We start from the raw sequence: 21,765 nt of genomic DNA, 5'->3' as shown, positions 1-21,765 counted from the left end.
TAAAATTGACCAAAAATCTTACCAATTTGGATGGGATAGCCATATCACAAATAAAAAGCCTCACAAGAAAACATTTGCCTATATTGACTATGCAATGCAATGTGTAACACGTTGTGCCAACAAAATCCTGTAACGAATTCAATAGATCAAACAATTTTCTATTAGAGCATCTTCAAAAGCTCTCTTAAAATGTCCCCTAACTTAAAATAAAGAAAGACTAGTCGGTTGCCCGTGCGTTGCGACGGCTTACAACAATACTCATGTAAACTATCCACACAAAAAATTTCAAGATTTTTTATTGATTGTCTCTGCTCTCCGTATAATATTTTTTGATTTGGCTAACTGATGTTATTGTTTACTCCATGCAATATGTCATGGTACAACACGGCCAATGAAGTGAGCGATTAGAAGCGAGTTCACAACGACTGACTGAACCAACAGAGATTATAAAACGGCATAATTCCACCATATAGAGACCAAATAAGAGAAAGTTTGTGAGCTCAAGTTTCTAAAATAAGTCACATGAACTCAAACTTATAAAAAAGATGGATCAAAATATAGAGTGATTGCTAAAGTCAAACATCAATAAAAACTGGATGTGCTCCATATAAATTATGCTACTTCGTAGCAATTACTAACGTTTAAAACCAACAAATAACCTTTTATTTTACTTTTAGTGTGACAAATCATTGTTGCTCCATCCAATTCATTACCTCAAACATCATGGAGTCCATTGCCAATATGGTCTCAGAAACGACATAATGCTTGCAAGAGCCAAGAACGTCGTGCCGTGATTGGGTTGTACTCTCGGCCCATAGTGCTGGTCCGGCCCGACACGATTATATTTTTTATTTTAAAAAAAACGTATATACATATATACAATTTATATTCAATATTAGAAACATCTGAGCATTATGTTCTACTGGTTAGATAGCTTCACCTAGTGTCTTGCGCCTTTATTCCATCAAGGCATGAGCTCGAACCCCACTTTTTGCACAGTCAGCAGGCCGGCATGACGTGCCTGGGCCATAGTTGTGGCCCGCGGGCGTCTGGTCCGTGCCGAGCCGCCATTTGGCCATTTGTAGGCGTGCAACAGATTAATTTGAAAGGTGTGAGAGGTTATTTGTAAAAAGATGACGCGGGACAACCATTGAAACTGGTGCTTTAAGTATAGTATAGATAGGAAAAATCAAGCCTCCAACATGTCTCCTAAAGTTTTCCTAACTTTTTCATTCCGTAGCTACAACAGGGGAAGTTATGGTTTCCAAAACGTCTTCCCCCTCCGCCTCCAATGGCGAGCTCTCGACGTCTCCGGTGGAGGCGCGCCGCATCGTGGTCACCTACCGTCTCCCCCTCCGCGCGGAGCCTAATCTCGACTCGCCGCACGGCTTCGATTTCTCCCTCGACGCCGACGCGCTGCCGCTCCAGTGCACCCGCGGTCTCCCCCGCCCCGTGGTCTTCGTCGGCGCGCTCCCCTCCGCCGCCGCGTCGATCTCTGAGTCCGATGATCTCGCCGCCGATCTCTTCACGCGCTTCGCCTGCAGTCCGGTGTTCCTGGACCCCAGCCTCCACAATGACTTCTACAACAGCTTCTGCAAGCGCTACCTGTGGCCGATTCTCCAGCTCCAGTACCTCCTGCCGTTCACGCGCTCCTCTGACAGTGGCTGCCTGAGCTTCAACGAGGACCTATACCGCGCCTACCTCACCGCCAACACGCAGTACGCCGACCGCGTGTTCGAGCATCTCAACACCGACGAGGACCTCGTTCTCATCCACGACTATCATCTCTTCGCGCTCCCCACCATCCTCCGCCGCAAGTCGCCGCGCGCCCGCATAGGCTTCTTCCTCCACTCGCCCTTCCCCACCTCCGAGCTCTTCCGTGCCATCCCGGTTCGCGAGGAGCTCCTCCGCGCCCTCCTCAACGCCGACCTCGTGGGCTTCCAAAACTACGATTACGGCTGCCACTTCATTTCCGCCTGCTCTACGCTCCTCGGCATCACCAGCCGCGCCCATGGCGACTACATTTGCATCGACTACTTCGGCCGCGCTGTTGTCGTGAAGATCCTCTCCGTCGGTGTCGACATGGTCCGCCTACGTGAGGTGTTGTCGTCGCCCGAGACGGCAGCGAAGGCCAAGGAGGTTGCCACGAAGTTCGCCGGTCGCCAGGTGTTGATCGGAGTAGACGATGTTGATTTGTTCAACAGGATTGACGTCAAGCTCTTGGCTATGGAGAGGCTGCTAGAGTCGCGGCCGGAGCTAATTGGCCAGGTGGTGCTAGTGCAAATCAACAACCCGGCGCGGAGTCCTGGGCGCGACACCGACACGGTTCTCGCGGAGGTGCAGCTGCTTATGGATCGGATCAATGCCCGCTTCGCCAAGCCGGGGTACGACCCGATCGTGATGATCGACGACCCCTTGACGATGCACGAGAAGCTGGCGTTCTACACCTCTGCGGACATCTGCATCGTCACCGCGGTGCGCGACGGCCTGAACAGGACACCGTACATCTACACCGTGTGCCGGGAGCACGGTCCGATCTCCAGCGGCGTGGCGGGCGCGCCGAGGGAGAGCGCCATCGTCCTGTCCGAGTTGGTCGGGTGCTCGACGTTCCTGCGCGGCGCGGTTCGCGTCAACCCGTGGAACGTGGACGACGTCGTCGAGGGGATGAGCTCGGCACTGAGGTTGAATGAGCGGGACAAGAAGATATTACATGCGAAGCATTACATGTATGTTGTCAAGCACGACATTGCCTACTGGGGGCGATCGCTTGACCAGAACCTACAGAAGGCAAGCATGGATCATGCGTCGATGAACTTCTTGAGCGTTGGGCTCGCCATGAACTTCCGCATCGTCGTGCTTGATCCCAACTTCCAGAAGCTCTCGCCTGAACACATTAATCCATCGTACCACCGCACCGGCAACAGACTCATCTTACTGGACTATGATGGCACAGTAATGGTTCCTCAGGGACTGATCACCAGACATCCTAGCCAGGAATTGGTTAGCGTCCTGAATGAACTGTGCTCAGATCCAATGAATACCGTCTTTGTAGTCAGTGGGAGGAGCAAGGATGAACTGGCTGGATGGCTTGCGCCCTGTGAAAAGCTGGGGATCTCTGCAGAGCACGGCTATTTCACAAGGTAAACACTGTTTCGTCCCATGGTATGCCCTTAGTTTGGTCTTTGGTTTGTGAAACAGGATGCTACATTGCTCTTGACATTTGATAAGTGACAGGTGGATAAGGTGGCCTAGGAGCTAGGTGTGGGCAGTTTTTATTGTTTGGTGTTTGCTAACTCCTCTCATATCAGGTCAATACATACGCTGTTCTGTTTGACTAACTGCTTAATAGAAATTTTGTTGCTAATGGTATTGAATGCCCATGCAGCCAAAAACGTGTTGAACATAACATGCAGTTCTTGAAAATAAATAAATCATGCATAGAGGAGTTGCTTTTTCTAGTACACTAGAAAGGTCAGTAGTGACTAGTGAGTTGATGATGTTGACTGTCATTACTCCGTAGAGCAGTGTACTTGTTCAGAGCTCTATAAGGCCAAACTTCTACTATACAGTAGTAATATAGTATGACAACAAGTCCTTCCTATACGATGACAGTTCCATTTTCTCTGTATTCTACTACTACTGATACTACTTAATGGTTAGTTACATGCATTTGGCTGCATGGGCATTCAGGAATAAGTAAGATTGGCGGCTTCTTGAAGTAACTCTGTGTTTTGTATGTCAGGTGGAGCAGGGATTCTCCATGGGAGTCACCCAAACTGTTGTTAGACAATGATTGGAAAAACATTGTTGAGCCTGTAATGAAGTATTACTGTGATGTAACTGACGGGTCATACATCGAAGCTAAAGAAACAGCACTTGTCTGGCACTACGAGGAAGCTGATCCGGTCTTCGGACCAAGGCAGGCCAAAGAGCTACAGTACCACCTGCGCGACGTGCTTTCCGAAGAGCCTGTATATGTGAAGAGCGGCCATCAGATTGTGGAGGTTAATGGTAATCCTCAGGTACGGCAACATATAATAATCTCACGCGTGCTAGCCTTTTAGATAGAGTACCACCCTTTAATCATTCTGAATCCTCTGTGTGGGCAGCCATTTCACTTTCCTATGCACAAACCAAGACGAAATTCCACCGATAGCTGTCGTGATAATCCAAGTATAGGTTAGACTGACTTTAAGAAGATCTATCCAGCTCATGTTCAGCTACTGACAAGATCTATCTCTTTAGCACATAGTTTAGCATTTAGTCGTCTGCATTGTTTACGAGCGACTGCCTAGGCCGACTGTATTACCTATGTTTACGACTGCCTAGTTATCTTTGTTTGCCATTGTGCCAAGTTAATCTCCACGAACGTTTTCTGTTTTGGCATTATCACTTACCCCCCCTTTGGCTCACAAAGTTATCTTATTCTCGTGAAGGAGGTGGTGGGTAAAGGAACCGCCGTGCAGGGACTCATTGCAGCCTTGGGGGCCCGCGGAAGGATGCCAGATTTCATCCTATGTGTTGGCGACGATGTGTCTGACGAAGACATGTTCGAGGCTATCAGTGCTCCTTCCAGCAAGTTCGCGTTCCCAGAGGCTGCCGAGATATTCGCTTGCACCGTCGGCAACAAGCCAAGCCTGGCCAAGTACTACCTGGAAGACCCCGACGAAGTTCTGAAGATGCTCAAGGGCCTGATCGACTCGTTCGAGGAGAACCATTCCACGGTTGAGGCAAATAAATAGTCCGGCTCTCGGTAAAGCAGCGCATTTTGATCGGGATAATTCTTCGTTTTTTTGTAGCAAGGGGTTAGGAAAATGGTCGGGGCAACAAAGGGACGAAGGCAAAATCCACTAGGCTGATAGGGTTACTGATGGCTGATCATTAGCACAAATGACAGGGTTCTGATTCATTTTTTTCACCCTGTTAATAGTGTCCTTGTACAATCTTCAGAAATTTTATACTAGATCCGAGCGAAAACAGGGTAGAAGGAAATCATTGTTGGACGATCCATCAGTTGGTGGCTTTAATTCTTACCTTTAGAAGAAGCTAATGCTCCATTTAGATGTTGATATTATAGGACATTGAATTGAATTGGGTTCAATACCAAATCAGCCAGGGTATTGAAATAAGATGTAATTCTAATTCTATTGTTTGAATGTCGCTGAATTGGAGTTTGGATTTGAACGGTCTAATTCTACGCAATACAAAGGGGTGACGCTATGAACTGAGAGAGTGAGTTTCTAGTTATAGTTCAATTTTCAATTCTAGGGAATTGAGTCTTTGATTCCAAATCTCAATTCTGTACTCCAATATCGACATCCAAACGTGCTATAAGAGATTTAGAATATAGACTCTACTATTAGAATTACACCAGCGGTGGCAGTACAATTGTTTACATCTTTTGTGGTATCTAGGGATGTAATTACGTAAACAGAAAGAATCAACCGGGATGCCGGGCTTACATAAGGATCAAAAATCAGAAAAAACACCGTCCAATCATACATAATCTCATTAATAAACAACATCAATAAACAACAACTATATGATATTGATATGTTAATATAAGTACATAATGAAAAATAATTATAGTCTATAAAAGCATGTAACAAGTTAATATTAATGTATAACTAATTAAGTAGATACACACGATTGCAAAAGTACACTGATAGTTCATAAAAGTCAACCACACACATCATAGTAATTCAAGCTAAAAATGATATCTTACAACTACATCTCAAAGCTCAGTATAGTCACACCGTGTTATATTTGTTTTCTTCGTATATTTGTTTTCTTCATCTTCCTGATCCTGGTCCTTCCTCTCCATGTCTTTGTCATCCTATAATTTTGCATACAGATTTATGAGATATAATTTTGCGTACGAAAATACGGGATACAACGTGTGGGTAGTGAAAGTCGCCTAGAGGGGGGGGGTGAATAGGCGGAACCTGAAAATTAAAACTTTATCCCCCAACTAGATCCCTTGATTAGTGGTTAGAACAAGATGAACAATTATCGGAGTATAAAAACTAAGTTCTTGCTAGTAAAGAGTATAGCTTTCAAATAATGCGGAAGTGATAAATCAATACAACTAATAAGTCTATGATAATAAAGCAAGAAAGCTTAGATGAAAAGAGCACTAACTCAAGTTCTTTCTTGCGGAGCGTTGCTTCACTTAAATGAGAGTTTAACTTGAAGCAACACCAAATGATATGAGTAAAGAATAGTGCAAGAGAACTTAGAGTAAGGGAAAGCAAACAAATCACGAGCAAAAGCACAATGAACACGGGTGATTTGTTTTACCGAGGTTCGGCCCTCGAAGGCCTAGTCCCCGTTGAGGAGTCCACTTAAGGACGGGTCTTTTTCAACCCTTTCCCTCTCTCCCGATCACACAAGGATCGGCGAGCTCTTCTTCTTCTCAAAGATCACTCTCGATCCCACAAGGACCACCACAATCTTTGGTGTCTCTTGCTAGCTTTTACAAGCCTCCAACACTTTGGAGGAAGTTCGAATGGGAGTCAAAAACTCCACGCGCAAATGAACACAAAGATGTAGCACACACTATCTCTCAATGAATCTCACAAGGCGCTAGGGCTAAACTCAATTGAGTAGCTCTCAATTGCTTGCTCTCTCTTTTGTGGCACTTGTGTTGGTTGTAATGGACTAAATCTTGTGTATAGGATGGATCAATGAATATAGGTGGTTGGGAGGGCTTGAGTATGTCAACTATGTGACTTGGAATGTTGCTTGGGCTCCCTCACCTTGAAGTGGACGGTTGGAGTGGTATTTATAGCCCTCAACTATCCATATAGCCGTTGGGGCGCATCTGCCAGGAATTGCACTGGCGGACGGTCCGCGGCTAGGGCCCGGACGGTCCGCGACCCTCCAACGGTCGATTCTGACATCTTCAACGGATACTTCTGACAGATCAACGGCTAGATCAACGGCTATCTGCCTTGGTGACACCACGCGGACGGTCCGCCCTTGGTCCCGGACGGTCCGCGCCAGCTCTATAATTCCTTTTGCTCAACTTGTCACCTTCGGGCTGAACCAGGTCTTCACATGCGGACTGTCCGCGAATTATAGCCGGACGGTCCGCACGTTGTAGCTGGACGGTCCGCGGTTTAGTCGGACTGTCCCTGATTTGTAGTTCCTGGTCGAAGTCAACTCGGTGTCGCGGACGGTCCGCCGCAAGGGCCCGGACGGTCCGCGTGTGGTCTCAGACGGTGCTTGCTCTTCCATCGGACGGTCCGCAGCACAGACTTGGATTTTTGCATTGGTTCTGGCCGAGTGACATCCTCGTGTCGCGGACGGTCCGCCGCAAGGGCCCGGACGGTCCGCGCTTGGCCTGTTTTTCCAAAAAGCTTCTCCTGTCCGGAATAATCTACGGTATTCCGGACAGTCGAATTAGAATAGTTGTAGATGAACCTTTGGCACCTGTAGAGCATATAATCTAGAGCAAACTAGTTAGTCCAATTATTTGTGTTAGGCAATTCAACCACCAAAATCATTTAGGAAAAGGTTTGAGCCTATTTCCCTTTCAATCTCCCCCTTTTTGGTGATTGATGCCAACACAAACCAAAGCAAATAAATAAGTGCAGAATTGAACTAGTTTGCATAAGGTAAGTGCAAAGGTTACTTTGAAATTAGACCAATTTACATTTAATGTTTTAGACCATGCTTGCACCAATTGTTTTGTTTTTGCAAACTCTTTTGGAAATTCTTTTCAAAATGTTTTGCAAAATAGTCAAAGGATAAATAAATAAGATTTTGAGAAGCATTTTCAAGATTTTGAAATTTTCTCCCCCTGTTTCAAATGCTTTTCCTTTGACTAAACAAAACTCCCCCTCAATGAAATCCTCCTCTTAGTGTTCAAGAGGGTTTTAAGATATCAATTTTGAAAATACTACTTTCTCCCCCTTTTGAACATAATAAGATACCAATTTGAAATTTACCAATTGAAAATCACCAATTGAAAATCATATTGAAAATCACCAATTGAAAATCATTAGTTTTACCAATTTGAAATTAGGAGGTGGTGGTGCGGTCATTTTGCTTTGGGCCTAATACTTTCTCCCCCTTTGGCATGAATCGCCAAAAACGGATACTCAGAGTGAAATGTAGGCCCTCAAATAACTACTTTCTCCCCTTTGGCAAATAAAACATGAGTGAAGATTATACCAAATACGGAGAGACGGCGGGATACCGGCAAAGAGTGGATAATACCAATGGAGTTGAGTGGAAGCGATGTCTTTGCCGAATACTCCATTTCCCTTTCAATCTAAGACTTAATACATGAGATGCTCATGAAAACATATTAGTCTTAGCCTTGGCACACAATGAAGATAAGAAATATGCAAATGTACCAAAGGAAAGAGTCATGATTAAAAAGGATATATCAATTAAGCTTAAACAATTATATACAATATAGATTGCTCCCCCTAAATATGTGCATAGAGAGGAAAACAAATTTTTGGTTTAAAATGCCAAGTGCACATAATTAGGTTAATGAGACCATGTCTATATCGTAAAGAGTGTAAAGTGCATTGTGTCATAGTATAAGTGTGATGCTAATGACATTTTATGCACTTATGAAAGCATGTTATAAATATCTCAAGCATTTACCCTTAAGGATTTCAAAGAGACCTAAGGACCATCCACCTTTTGGAACAAAAGGCAGCTTATCCTCGTTACAAGGTTAAGCTTTAAGCTCCTTGACAATAAAATTACTTCATCCAGTTTAAACAAAGATGTAAAAATGAATGTTTGAGAAGTTAAACTAGGTATGAAGCAGGGTTAATGCATGAACATGCTTTTTCTTCCTTTTATACAATGATATGCAAGTAATGTAGGAAGATTTTAGGTACATGTATGAATGAGATAGAGTAGTTTTACCTTTTTGTACCTTTACATAGAGATGCTCTCTTCATTGTGCTTTGTCCTTAGTCTTAGTCGCTTAAGACCTATACTGAAGACAATGTATGAAAATATTTTGCACACGAGAGAGTTCTACAACTAGTGATCCTTTTCTAAGTCATGTTATTATATACCAAGTAGATCACAAATTGCATAAATACATCATGAATTCTCCTTTTAACTTAGTGCATATCAAGATGATGTTGATTGAAATTACCAATTGAAATCAAATTGTAATTGCATGAAGCACTAAGAAGCATGAGTGATAATTGAAGTTATTCAATGATCATACACTAGATGCGATCAAAAGAACAACATAGGCATTAGATTTTCAAACAAGCTCATAAATAGGAGAATCCGATAAATATGCTATTTTAACATTGAAAGCTACAATCCTTGATAAAGGTGACATTATTTTACCAAGATGGATTGAAATGCAGTAGCATGCTATATGAGAAACATTATTCTCATGCAAGAGACTATATGAAATTACTAAGACAAGGCAATAGTCTCAACATAATCAAAATATAATAATGGACTCCCCCTACAGATATGCATCAAGTAATTTAAAGAATTGATTTCGATGCATTCACTTTTAAGAACATAAAGGGAGAAGCATTATACATTTTGATCAAGGCTCATAAATTTAGCAATAAACAACTTGAGCCTGGTAATCTCATAATGAAAAAGGATTTAGAATGCTTACAACCACATCATTGATTGTTGTGAAGACCTTATTGTCCAGGTAGATGTTGTTGTCCTTGATGTTCTTTCTTTTTCATTTGAGTGTCCTCCCTTTATATTTGTCTCTTTTACCTTCCAAACTTATTGAAAATACTCAAGAGACATGTTAATAGCGCAAGGGAGTCTATGGTGAAGGATGATTACTTTAGATAATTAGCATACAAGATTCATCATCCACAAGTCACACAGACATGAAGTAAAATCCTTAACATTAGTGCATTTCATTTGAGAAAAATGAGTGAGCACCTTTTAAGCATTTTAATAATCATTGGAGATTTTACTTTATCATATTGAAGTTAGTTAATCATCACTTGGAAGCAAATCAATATGATAACATGTATATAAATATCGCAAAGGCATTAAATAGATTCTAATGGACATAAGCATTAAGAAAATGATATTTGAATGCATACTCAGTTAATTTCGGTCCAATAAAGAATCTATTCCTCTCAAGAGTAGAGTATGATAATTTAGATTAAATACTCATTGAGATGGGAACTAAACTTAACTTAAGAAGATGAGTTCCCATACCTTTGCTTTTACCTTTCTTCTTTTGGGTGAAGATCAACCCATGAGGCTTGTGTACTTTCCCTTCTATGCATATTTATAAGTAAGCTCAAGAGATACGTTAGCAACACAAGCACTAGTTTCCATTTAGTAATCATTTTGATAAAGAATGAGAAGTTAGATTAACAAAACATGGAAACTCCATAGCATGAACTAGATTATTCATAGATGATGTTATGCTCAATTTTAACTCATAAAACAAGCATAAATAATCCTTTGAGATTATAGGAATAAATCTAAATCATGATTTGGAAAGCGATAAATGTGAAAGAATCATATCCACTTAAGCAATAAGAGATACAACATGAATTATTGGATAGAATTTCCTAGACATGACGAGATACGCATTTCCATAGAGAAACTTATTCTCTACAAGTGAGACTACTTAAATTACTTAGATAAAAATATTGGTCTCACTTTTCTAGCTATAGAGAGAATTTTTCCTTTTATAAGTGTCCTAAGTATTTGAATTTCTTACATGACACCTTATTCTTTTAAGAACATGAAATATCTCTCTATATCTAGAACATGGCAATAATAGAATAGTTAATGTAAAGACATGCCATGTGAACTTGCAACAATTTAAAGACATGTAGATTGTCATAATATAGAATTTGATAAATACACAATCTACCATATGAGAGGAATTTCTTCAAAGAATGATGACATAATTTTAAAACATCCTTAAATGCTTTCTATTTTTATGTGACTACACAAGACACATGACAAATTAAGATAATTGCACTTAAGAATATAAATGTTACCACCCCTTGACTTTCCTCCATGTTGTAGGCCTTGATATTCCGCACATGATGATTCTTTATTTCCTACAACATTAATATCTTCCCGAGATGATATGAGTTTTGAATGCAATAAACTGAAGTAACCTTGGGTCAATCTTGAATATGTAGATCATTTGAAGATTGATAGCTTGAGTTGATAAGACTTGAATTAACTCCCTCAAGCACCCCAAAGGTTCATACCATCTCCTTCTCCTACAAATCTTGTCAAGCACATTTTGGTACCCATCGCTTGATGGGTCCGTTAAGGTTAGTAAACAAAGATCTAGGAACCCAAGTGTCCTTTGTGCTAGCGCTTGGTAAACTTGTTACCTTTCTAGCACAAGTTGCAATCTTGGGTTGCCTAGTTATATATGAATCAAATGACAAGTTAGGAGTGAGATTTTTACCAATGGGACAATCTTTGCATTGATGTCCCTTTCTTCGGCATGTGTAGCATAGGCGTTTTTCAAGTTTTGAAGTTTTCTTCTTTCCTTGCTTGTTCCCTGCTACATAGTTAGTAAAAACTTTCTTTTCTAACCCTATGCCTTTTTGTTTTAAATGGGGACAAGATCTAAGCAAGTGTCCCTTCTTAGAGCATTTAAAACAAAGTCTATCATCCTTGTTAATAATCAAGCCATTTTTGATGTAGGGACATGACCTAATCAAGTGCCCCTCTTTAAAGCATTCACTACACCTTTTAATGTGACGTGTGGCTTGATCATTACCTTGGATGTTACCTTTTGTGGAGGCGTGGTTGAGGCTTTTGGAGGAGGTGTTAAATTCCATCTTTTGTTTCCTCCTCATGGCAATCCTCAAATCCTTGACATTTTCTTCAAGGGATGTAGTGCATGCCACGGTTGTTCCTGTCTCAAGCTTCTTCACCATGTGATCACGGTTATCTTGAGAAGGTTGGGCAATGCATTTCCCTTTAAGTTGTGTCAAGCTCTTCTTTAGCCTCTCATTTTCTTCTTTGAGCTTTTGATATGAATCATCATTTGTTCCTGTAGATTCTAGCTCAAAAGAAGATTTGCTTGTCGACGAACAACAAGCATTAGCACATGGTAATATAGTATCAATTTGAATACATGTGCATGAGTGAGGTTGTTGGGATTTTAAATTTTCTATCACAACCTCATGAGCAATGTTTAATATGATATGATCATCTATAAGATTTTCATGAGAACATAGAAGCATATCATATTTATCTTGAAAAACTAGATTTTCAACTTTTAGCTTTTCTATTTGGTCCTTAAGCAAGGTATTCCTATTTACTAATTGAGCGATACAATGTAAAGCGTTATCTTGCTCAATTGAAATAGTTTCATACCTTTGGACCAAATCAACATGAGAGCACTTTAGCTCCTCATGCTCTTTAGTCAACTCGTCAAAGTGTTGCATCTTTATGGAGAGAATATCTTCTAGCCTTTGACGAGCTTCGCTTTGTTCTCTCGCTCTTTCTAGAAGTTTGAGCACGACCGCCTTATCTTCTTGGCTTAGGCGAGCGTAGAGATGCACAAAGCTTCTTTCTTCCTCCTCATCCTCGTTTGTGCTTCCGCTATCATTTTCATTAGCTACACAACACATGTGGGAATCGAAATGGGAAGACAAACCTTTTGGAGAGGTGGATTCATCGTTTGGTCTCCATCGTTCATTTTCTTCTTCTCCCTTGCAAGGGTTAGTATCACAAATACCAAAGGAAGTAGAAGCACAAAATGAACTATCATTTTTGGACTTATTAGACTTGCTTTTAATTCTAGTCCAAATATCATGCGCATCGGGAATATGTTCATAATGATTCATTATGAGGGCATGATAATCTTCCTTGCTAAGAGAATTAACCAAGATGTCAAAAGCTAGATAGTTTAAGCGAATACATCTTTGGTCTTCATCGGAAACATTTTCCCTATCATAGTTGGGAGGGATAATACTCTTGTCTAAAATTTGTTCTAATTGTGGATCTACGGTTCTAAAGGCATTTATAACTCTAGTAGACCATGAATCATAATTAGAACAATCGGAAAGTAATATTTCAAGAGTTACCTCCGTGTTTTCCTTGGAAGATGTCTTCTTGTTCTTTTGGGATCTTTTACGAGCCATCACTTCGAGTTGTTAGACTCAAGATGAAGTGCCTAGCTCCGATACCAATTGAAAGTCGCCTAGAGGGGGGGGGTGAATAGGCGGAACCTGAAAATTAAAACTTTATCCCCCAACTAGATCCCTTGATTAGTGGTTAGAACAAGATGAACAATTATCGGAGTATAAAAACTAAGTTCTTGCTAGTAAAGAGTATAGCTTTCAAATAATGCGGAAGTGATAAATCAATACAACTAATAAGTCTATGATAATAAAGCAAGAAAGCTTAGATGAAAAGAGCACTAACTCAAGTTCTTTCTTGCGGAGCGTTGCTTCACTTAAATGAGAGTTTAACTTGAAGCAACACCAAATGATATGAGTAAAGAATAGTGCAAGAGAACTTAGAGTAAGGGAAAGCAAACAAATCACGAGCAAAAGCACAATGAACACGGGTGATTTGTTTTACCGAGGTTCGGCCCTCGAAGGCCTAGTCCCCGTTGAGGAGTCCACTTAAGGACGGGTCTTTTTCAACCCTTTCCCTCTCTCCCGATCACACAAGGATCGGCGAGCTCTTCTTCTTCTCAAAGATCACTCTCGATCCCACAAGGACCACCACAATCTTTGGTGTCTCTTGCTAGCTTTTACAAGCCTCCAACACTTTGGAGGAAGTTCGAATGGGAGTCAAAAACTCCACGCGCAAATGAACACAAAGATGTAGCACACACTATCTCTCAATGAATCTCACAAGGCGCTAGGGCTAAACTCAATTGAGTAGCTCTCAATTGCTTGCTCTCTCTTTTGTGGCACTTGTGTTGGTTGTAATGGACTAAATCTTGTGTATAGGATGGATCAATGAATATAGGTGGTTGGGAGGGCTTGAGTATGTCAACTATGTGACTTGGAATGTTGCTTGGGCTCCCTCACCTTGAAGTGGACGGTTGGAGTGGTATTTATAGCCCTCAACTATCCATATAGCCGTTGGGGCGCATCTGCCAGGAATTGCACTGGCGGACGGTCCGCGGCTAGGGCCCGGACGGTCCGCGACCCTCCAACGGTCGATTCTGACATCTTCAACGGATACTTCTGACAGATCAACGGCTAGATCAACGGCTATCTGCCTTGGTGACACCACGCGGACGGTCCGCCCTTGGTCCCGGACGGTCCGCGCCAGCTCTATAATTCCTTTTGCTCAACTTGTCACCTTCGGGCTGAACCAGGTCTTCACATGCGGACTGTCCGCGAATTATAGCCGGACGGTCCGCACGTTGTAGCTGGACGGTCCGCGGTTTAGTCGGACTGTCCCTGATTTGTAGTTCCTGGTCGAAGTCAACTCGGTGTCGCGGACGGTCCGCCGCAAGGGCCCGGACGGTCCGCGTGTGGTCTCAGACGGTGCTTGCTCTTCCATCGGACGGTCCGCAGCACAGACTTGGATTTTTGCATTGGTTCTGGCCGAGTGACATCCTCGTGTCGCGGACGGTCCGCCGCAAGGGCCCGGACGGTCCGCGCTTGGCCTGTTTTTCCAAAAAGCTTCTCCTGTCCGGAATAATCTACGGTATTCCGGACAGTCGAATTAGAATAGTTGTAGATGAACCTTTGGCACCTGTAGAGCATATAATCTAGAGCAAACTAGTTAGTCCAATTATTTGTGTTAGGCAATTCAACCACCAAAATCATTTAGGAAAAGGTTTGAGCCTATTTCCCTTTCAGGTAGGATGGTGGACGGTGGAAAAACCGGACATAGCATATTTAAATATAGTATAATCCTATATTAATACGAGATATACGAAAACGATAGGGATATGGTCTAAATCGTTTTTGTTTCTTTCATCCCCTTTTTCGTACCATTTTCACATTTATCCGAAAATACAAGTTCGAGCAGAACAAATATAGAAGCCAGTGTGGAACCGAACATAAATTTTTCCAACCGATTACATCCATAGCGGTACCCATGACAGATAACAACAGATTGGTTTGCTTCCAGAACACTGATTCCTCAATCATTCCACTTAAAGCCCCCGTGCTGTCCACGGTGTGCAGAGCGTACCGTTGGCTTCCCAGTTCTAGTTATAGATGTCCAAATAGACCGAGCTTGTCGAGCGGTCTGAAACCCGGCACAGGTTTGGCCTGACACGACACGTAGTGAACCGGGCCCGTGCCGGCCCGGCCCGGTCATCGGGCCATGCCTAGGTCGAAGGCATGACACGACGGGCTAGGCTTGACACGGTCCGATTTTATTTTTTCTATTTTTCATATAAATGGATATATTATACCTTAATATAGAGTATAAAACATAAAAACATGTGTTTTTGTTGGTTATGTGAGTGTAAATAAATGTTTATAGCTAATAAATATGGTTTAAACCTTCAAAAATACATACTTTTAGGATATTATCATTTAAACGTTATATATTGTTATAGACCCGTTAGGCTTATCGGGCCGGTCCGGCATAATTATTAACCTAGCGGACCGTGCTTAGATCTCGCTTAGGACCCGTGGACCGGTACGGCACAGCCCACTAGCTACTCCGGGCCGGGCCGGCGCGGTCCTAATCCGTGCCGGGCCTAGCCGTGCTCGAGCCGGGCCGGCACTGCCCGCCTATTTAAACATATAGTCCCAGTACCGTGCGTGTGCAGCAGTGGCCGGTCATCCAGACAGCGAGCAGAGTACTGTACGCGCAAAGACGCGTGACGAATTGCTTTGCCGGCAGCTGGTCATCGTGCTCTAGGCATTGATACCAAAGCCGTGTGTTCTGAGCGCGGGTCACTCGGCTTTTGCCTGTCCTTGACAGGGCCGGCCGGTTCTTCGCAGAGCAACGATCTGGCAGTTGACTCTGAAAGCCACGGGCTCTCCGCGGCCACGTGCCCCCCTTCGCATTTCGCCGTGCACGGTGCCCAGCTGGCTCAGCGGTGTCCGCGTCTCGCCCTACCGCGTGGTCGACGGAGGTCGGCGACGACAACAAGTCCGCCGTCGGTGACTCCGACCGGGGAGCTTGCTCCCCCGCTTCGGTGCCGTGTCGGCGTGTCGTGCGGCGCGGCGCTACATGCTTCCCGTCACGTGCCTTATTTTTGCACCTTCCCTTACTTGCATGCTCTTCCATCGACACCGTCCTCTGATCCTCTCCTCTTGTTTTCGCGACTACAGGTGCCAGATTCTTGGAGAATCGTAACTGTCTCTCCAGTAACCACAACGAACGTACCAGCAAGGGCATTCTCTACCGTGCCGAACTAGCCCGTTTGCAGCGAGCGAAGGTTCCTTGCTCGGTCAGCTTAGGACTCGGCCACTTCGTTGTGGTGCTGCTGCTGTTGTTGACTTGTTGCTCGTGGACCAGCGAACACGTTTGCGATCGGAACGCGGCTGCCGTGTGTGTGACGCAAATCCATCCGGCTGACGATTAGTCCTGAAAGTTTGGGCCGTGCCTAAAGGGCCAGCCCGAGCACGGCCCGCGAAAAATGGAAAAAGGCCCGGCCCGACACGACTGGTTTAAATTCGGGCTAGCACGGCACGAATCGCGGGCTGGGCCGTGCTCTATATTTCAGCCCGTCGTGCTACCAGGCCCGACACGTTGTTGTGGGCCGTGCTCGTGCTGGCCCGGCACGGAAACAGCCCGGTCCAGCGTCGGCCGCCATTTAATTAGGTTTAGTCGTTTCCCCAGGCGTCCGCCCGTCTCTGATTCTCTCCTCGACTCCCCAGGCGTCGGCCGCCGCCAGCCCATCCATTCGTCTTCTCCCCAGGCGCGGCATCCAGCTCCCCAGGCGCGACGTCCAGACTCCAGCGGTCCTGCGGCCACGCGCCATGCGGTCATCTCCCCGGCGCGGCGTCCAGACTCCAGTGGTCCTGCGGCACGCGCCATGCGGCCACGCGCCATGCGGCCATCTCCCCAAGCGTGACACCCAGCGGCCAGCGGCCACGCGCCCACGCCCAGCGGCCATCCAGCGGTCTGCGGCCACGATGCCATGCATGCCAGCGACCAGGCAGGCGCCCAGCGGCCAATCCATCTCCCCAAGCGCCATCTCCGGATCTTAATTGCGTGCCGTGCCTGGGCCAGCACGGCCCAACGGAAGCCCGCCGTGCTTTAGGGCCGTGCTGGGTCTTATTTCTACTCACCAGGCCCAGTAAGGCACGGCCCGATTCTATTTCGTGCTAGCTAGGCCCGACTAACTGAGGCCCGAAGCACGGCGGGCTCGTGCCGGGCCGGCACGGCACGGCCCAAGTTGCAGCACTACTGACGATGCCAAGCATTGTTGCCGGACGAGGACAACAAGTTTCTCTTTTCGGGTATTAAATGTAGTCGAATTATAAAACTAATTTATAAGCCGAAGATTAAAAGACGAGATGAATCTAGTCCAGTTGGTTGGGTCTATATTTTATATTCCTATTTAAAAGTCAAACGCTTGATGTGACCCGGGCTAAACTTTAGCAGGAGCAACCAAACACCCCCTGATCAACCCCCTGATCAATTGAAAATGATGGCAATAAGTTAAACAGGATCGCTTCAAAGATACGTACGTGTGCTGATCGAGTAGACAACTTTTTGTGGTTACTTTGTCGGTATGCGTATAAACTGTCTGGAGTTAACTTGCCAGTTGCCACTAGGGGTGAAAACGGGACGAATACGGACGAATACTAGGTCATCTCATATCCTACCCTAATATATTTTTCTCGGATACAGGATTGGATACGGATAGTTAAAATCCGGGATGGATACAGGACGGAATCGGGTAATAATTAGGGCGGGTAAGAAACGGATATCGGATATTACCCGGATAGATAACAGATATTAGTCGGATAGTCCGTCCTGATGATATTAGGTTCCCAATCATCCAACAGACATAAAATAAGAAATACACAATCATGTATATGATAACTCAAATATAGAAAAAATATTGACAAAATAGACACATACAATTCAAAGTTACTAATCATAAGTTCATTATAGAACTAAAGACACAATTTCAAAAAAAAATCAGCAGCATATCCCCTCTTTTAGTCATACTCCATAAGTCCACAAGTATATAACAAATAGTAGATAGTTCACACATGTTCATTATAGAAGAAACAACACAATTTTAAAAATAAATCAGCAGCATATCCCCACTTTTATATATAATCCACATGTTCACAAGTCCACTTTTATGTATAACTAGGTGAGTGCCCGTGCGTTGCAACGGGAACACATAATACCATGGTACTGTTATGAGAAAAGATTTCTTAATACATCTGTGATCATATTCATACATAATTTTTGTTATTTTAATCTGGTTGTTTCACCACTACATTGTAATCATCAATACCATGCAGACTTTTATATATGATATTTAGGTATACGTGTGTTACTACGGTTTTTAAATGAATTACCTTGTAATTGATTCAAAAGGATCAATAGCAAAAGTACGTAAGCTTACCAAAGTTTAAGAGAACATTAATATTGTTAGATAGATCTTTGAATCTCTTTTATAATAAATTTATAGGTATATGACCGTAAGTTGTTACGGAAGTTAAAAATTGGTATAAAACATATATAGGAAACGAGAAACATCACTATAATATAGGTATGTGTCCGTGCGTTGCCATGAGAGTTAAAAATTAATATAAAACATAGATAGAGAATAACAACATCACTATGATATGCAAGGAACAGAATACTAATAGTACGATGATGTTGTCAGCTTAAAAACATAGAAGCTATTTTCATCACCGATAAGATCATTGTGGTCCAGTGTTCTTAAGTCGGTAAGGCGAGCAAGTAAACATGACCATTGTATTAACGCCTAGGCGGGCAAGGTGCCTAGAATTATCCAAGCGCTTGGAGGCCTACAAGACGCCTTAAAAACACTGTTGTGGTCCCAGACAATGAAATGTGGTTGCCTTAAAAAACTGAGAGCGTTGACGAAGGGAGCTCACCTCCATCAAACTGCAGCGTGGCGTCACAAATGTGCCTAAAATTCTTGCATGAACAAGAATAAAGATCAAGTTAGTCCTTTTTTACTGAGGACACAGTTAAAGTCCTAGCAGTACAATAGACTTGTTTTCTGCATGAACAAAGCTAAAGATCAATTTCGTCACCCGCAATAATAACTCGAGTTTCCCTCACGGCTGCTTTCACTTGATTCACTCTGAAATGTAGCAGTAACAATAATCTGCTAAGCAATGTATGCTGCTCATTATGATTTGCATGAATCGAGTATATGAAGAAAGGTTAATCTAATCACTACAAAAAAAGACTTATCAATATGTTATTCCGGCTAGACAAGTGATCACATAACGTTAGAATATTCTATTCATCTGATCACTTCAATTACAGTACAACTGAGCAACATATATTTTTTTGCTAAACCTACAAAGCAAAAGATTGTCTAAAATGGACGTTGTATACTGGCCTGAAGCTTGTTTGCAAGTGGTAACTCATTTGGTTGCTGGTTGAAACAGTTTAAACTCAAGATCAAACTACAGAAATCGTTGTGTTTGTCTCCTGTCCAAACAATGAATATAAAACTTTGGCACATCCAAATATAAGAACACAATTGATCTCATATTTGTATCTAGAGTCTCGGCGTGAATATATTAGAATGCATAATTTGGTAGAACTGGTCATACAAAAAATCTAATAAGCTTGTGCTCATCCCATGAACATGCTGCATATTGTAACACAAAATTTAAGTGTTAATCAATAAAATAAAATAAAGCAAGCCACCATAGAAAGTGGATCACCTCAGTTGTTGCCTTTGCACACCACAACTCCAACTCAGCTAGACCAGCCTTGACATACCCTTAAGGAGCAACACTCACGACGAAGCAATAGACTGTAGAACAAAACCACGACCATTGACTATGCTGATTTCCACAAACATGAAAGCAATAGACTGTAGAACAATGATAGTGCTGGCCATAGTAATAAGCATGCAATTGTAAAAAGCAATAACATATATCTTCAAAGCTAACATGCCGCCAGTCTAGCTGCCATTCTATACCATTAACAAATTTATACCCTGAACTTAATTCATCTCTATGCAGCCAAATCCAAATATAAAACAGTACTGATATGGGCATCCCACCGCATGTAAGGGTATTGACATAGCACATCAGTGAACTCGAAACAGGGCATTCAGATTAGACCCAGAAAGGTCTATCTTGTAATCATAATCATAAAGAAAATCCTCAACTGTAAGTTCCTGGTTCACATAGTACATCTACAAGTAGGATGAGAACTTGTTAAAATTGGTAGAAAGATGAAGTCACACAACATGCCAATTATATGCATAACGGTGAATTAATAAAATTCTTCCTTCATTAAAAAGTACCAATTATGTGCATGCTATAATTACTTATAAAGCAGTACATAGCATCTAAAATGTTGCAATATCTTAGGACTAAAGAATTAGTACTTAAATGCCAAGGAGGTACATAAGGGAGTTGAACAATAGGAAACGGAAAATCAAAATGGGTGTTATAATAACCTACCGAGATAGAGCAAAACATCCTTGTACACCACTGGAAAGCAGAAGGTTGTTGTTGACAATAGAAATACATTGACCCTCGACATTTCCAAAATCCATTGCATGCTGCATATACTTTTTACTATTGACCTCTTGCCTAAAACAATGGTAGGTCACCACACATGACCACCATGCCTCCTTTGTGATCCTGAGCCGAGAGGGGAAACAAAAACATAACATGACATTTTCAGTTAAAAGTGCAAATATGTAGGTGGTATCAAAAGTATTAGATCGAAGTATTCAATAGTGGTAACTAACAATCTAGGTTTAGTCAGATTCATTTGCTCTGCGATCAGCAAAAAATAAAAATAAAAATTGTCGCACCAGTGTTACACTGCATTACTGCAACACTACATAGCTCTTCAGTTGATAACTGCTTTCCATTCAACAATTAGAGACAAAATAATCTGCTCTCACCTCATTAGCAGAATGTAGTTTGGCCACTGCAGCTCGGGAATGGAACATGAAACATTCTGTAGGTGGGCCACTGAAAAAACACATCGAGAGAATTGGTAGGGCAACTAAATCGACAGCCTTGGAACCTGTGAAACATCAATACTCACTTGGCCATGGTCACTCGATCATTTTAATTATACAGCTTTTAATACCATGAAACTTTTAGAGCACTCACAGGAGGTCGTACCTAGCATTTTGGACATTACAAATGAAGTGTATTGCATTTCTTAAAATGAACATGTTAAGAAAAAAACTTTAACACACAATTCAGTTTGCGTGAAAAACAGATTGAAGTAATTCACAAGACATTCTGCATGTTCAGTCTCCAAAATTTTAAGCTCATTTCTCAGTTCAGTGAGACATCTTTCTTTGCCCTGTAAGAAGGCAAAGGTACGAGCATGTAACACATATATGTAGCTGACAAAGATACTGAATACGCTGTCGTGCATATTCTAGAAGAAAAAAAAGCTATCCATTGAAATTCACCTGAACAGTGCAATAGCCAAACATACGTATAAAAAAGGAGGGTTAAAGTAAGGAAACTAACAAGAGCATGAAAAGTAAGGTTTCAACAACATATACTCAGAAGTGACATATAAGAAACAAAAAGTATCTACCATATTACCATGTCATGGTATAGAGTAACAGTCTAACAGATCACCATAAAGTGTGAATGATTTTCTTAGTAATACTTCACAGCTGAACTTATAGGAGTAAAAATACTTCATATACTGAAC

The 21,765-nt window shown here is 42.6% G+C and overlaps 1 protein-coding gene and 1 pseudogene across 1 annotated transcript; both read left to right on the top strand.

The window, feature by feature from the left end:
* Positions 1–1,012: 1,012 nt before the first annotated feature.
* Positions 1,013–5,144, top strand: LOC103645270 (uncharacterized). The gene is made up of 4 exons (XM_035961855.1): positions 1,013–1,052; positions 1,241–3,308; positions 3,743–4,022; positions 4,437–5,144. Exons 1-2 carry the CDS (start codon positions 1,013–1,015, stop codon positions 3,142–3,144), a joined length of 1,944 nt encoding a protein of 647 aa, XP_035817748.1. The 3' UTR covers positions 3,145–3,308; positions 3,743–4,022; positions 4,437–5,144.
* An 11,346-nt stretch (positions 5,145–16,490) lies between these two features.
* On the top strand, positions 16,491–17,405 carry LOC109943732 (translation initiation factor IF-2-like; annotated as a pseudogene).
* The last annotated feature ends 4,360 nt before the right edge of the window (positions 17,406–21,765 follow it).

Source organism: Zea mays, chromosome 1 (genome assembly GCF_902167145.1).
Source record: "Zea mays cultivar B73 chromosome 1, Zm-B73-REFERENCE-NAM-5.0, whole genome shotgun sequence".
NCBI classification, from domain to species: domain Eukaryota; kingdom Viridiplantae; phylum Streptophyta; class Magnoliopsida; order Poales; family Poaceae; genus Zea; species Zea mays.
The sequence above is the reverse complement of the archived record's forward strand: the minus strand, read 5'-3'. Positions and strand labels throughout refer to the sequence as shown.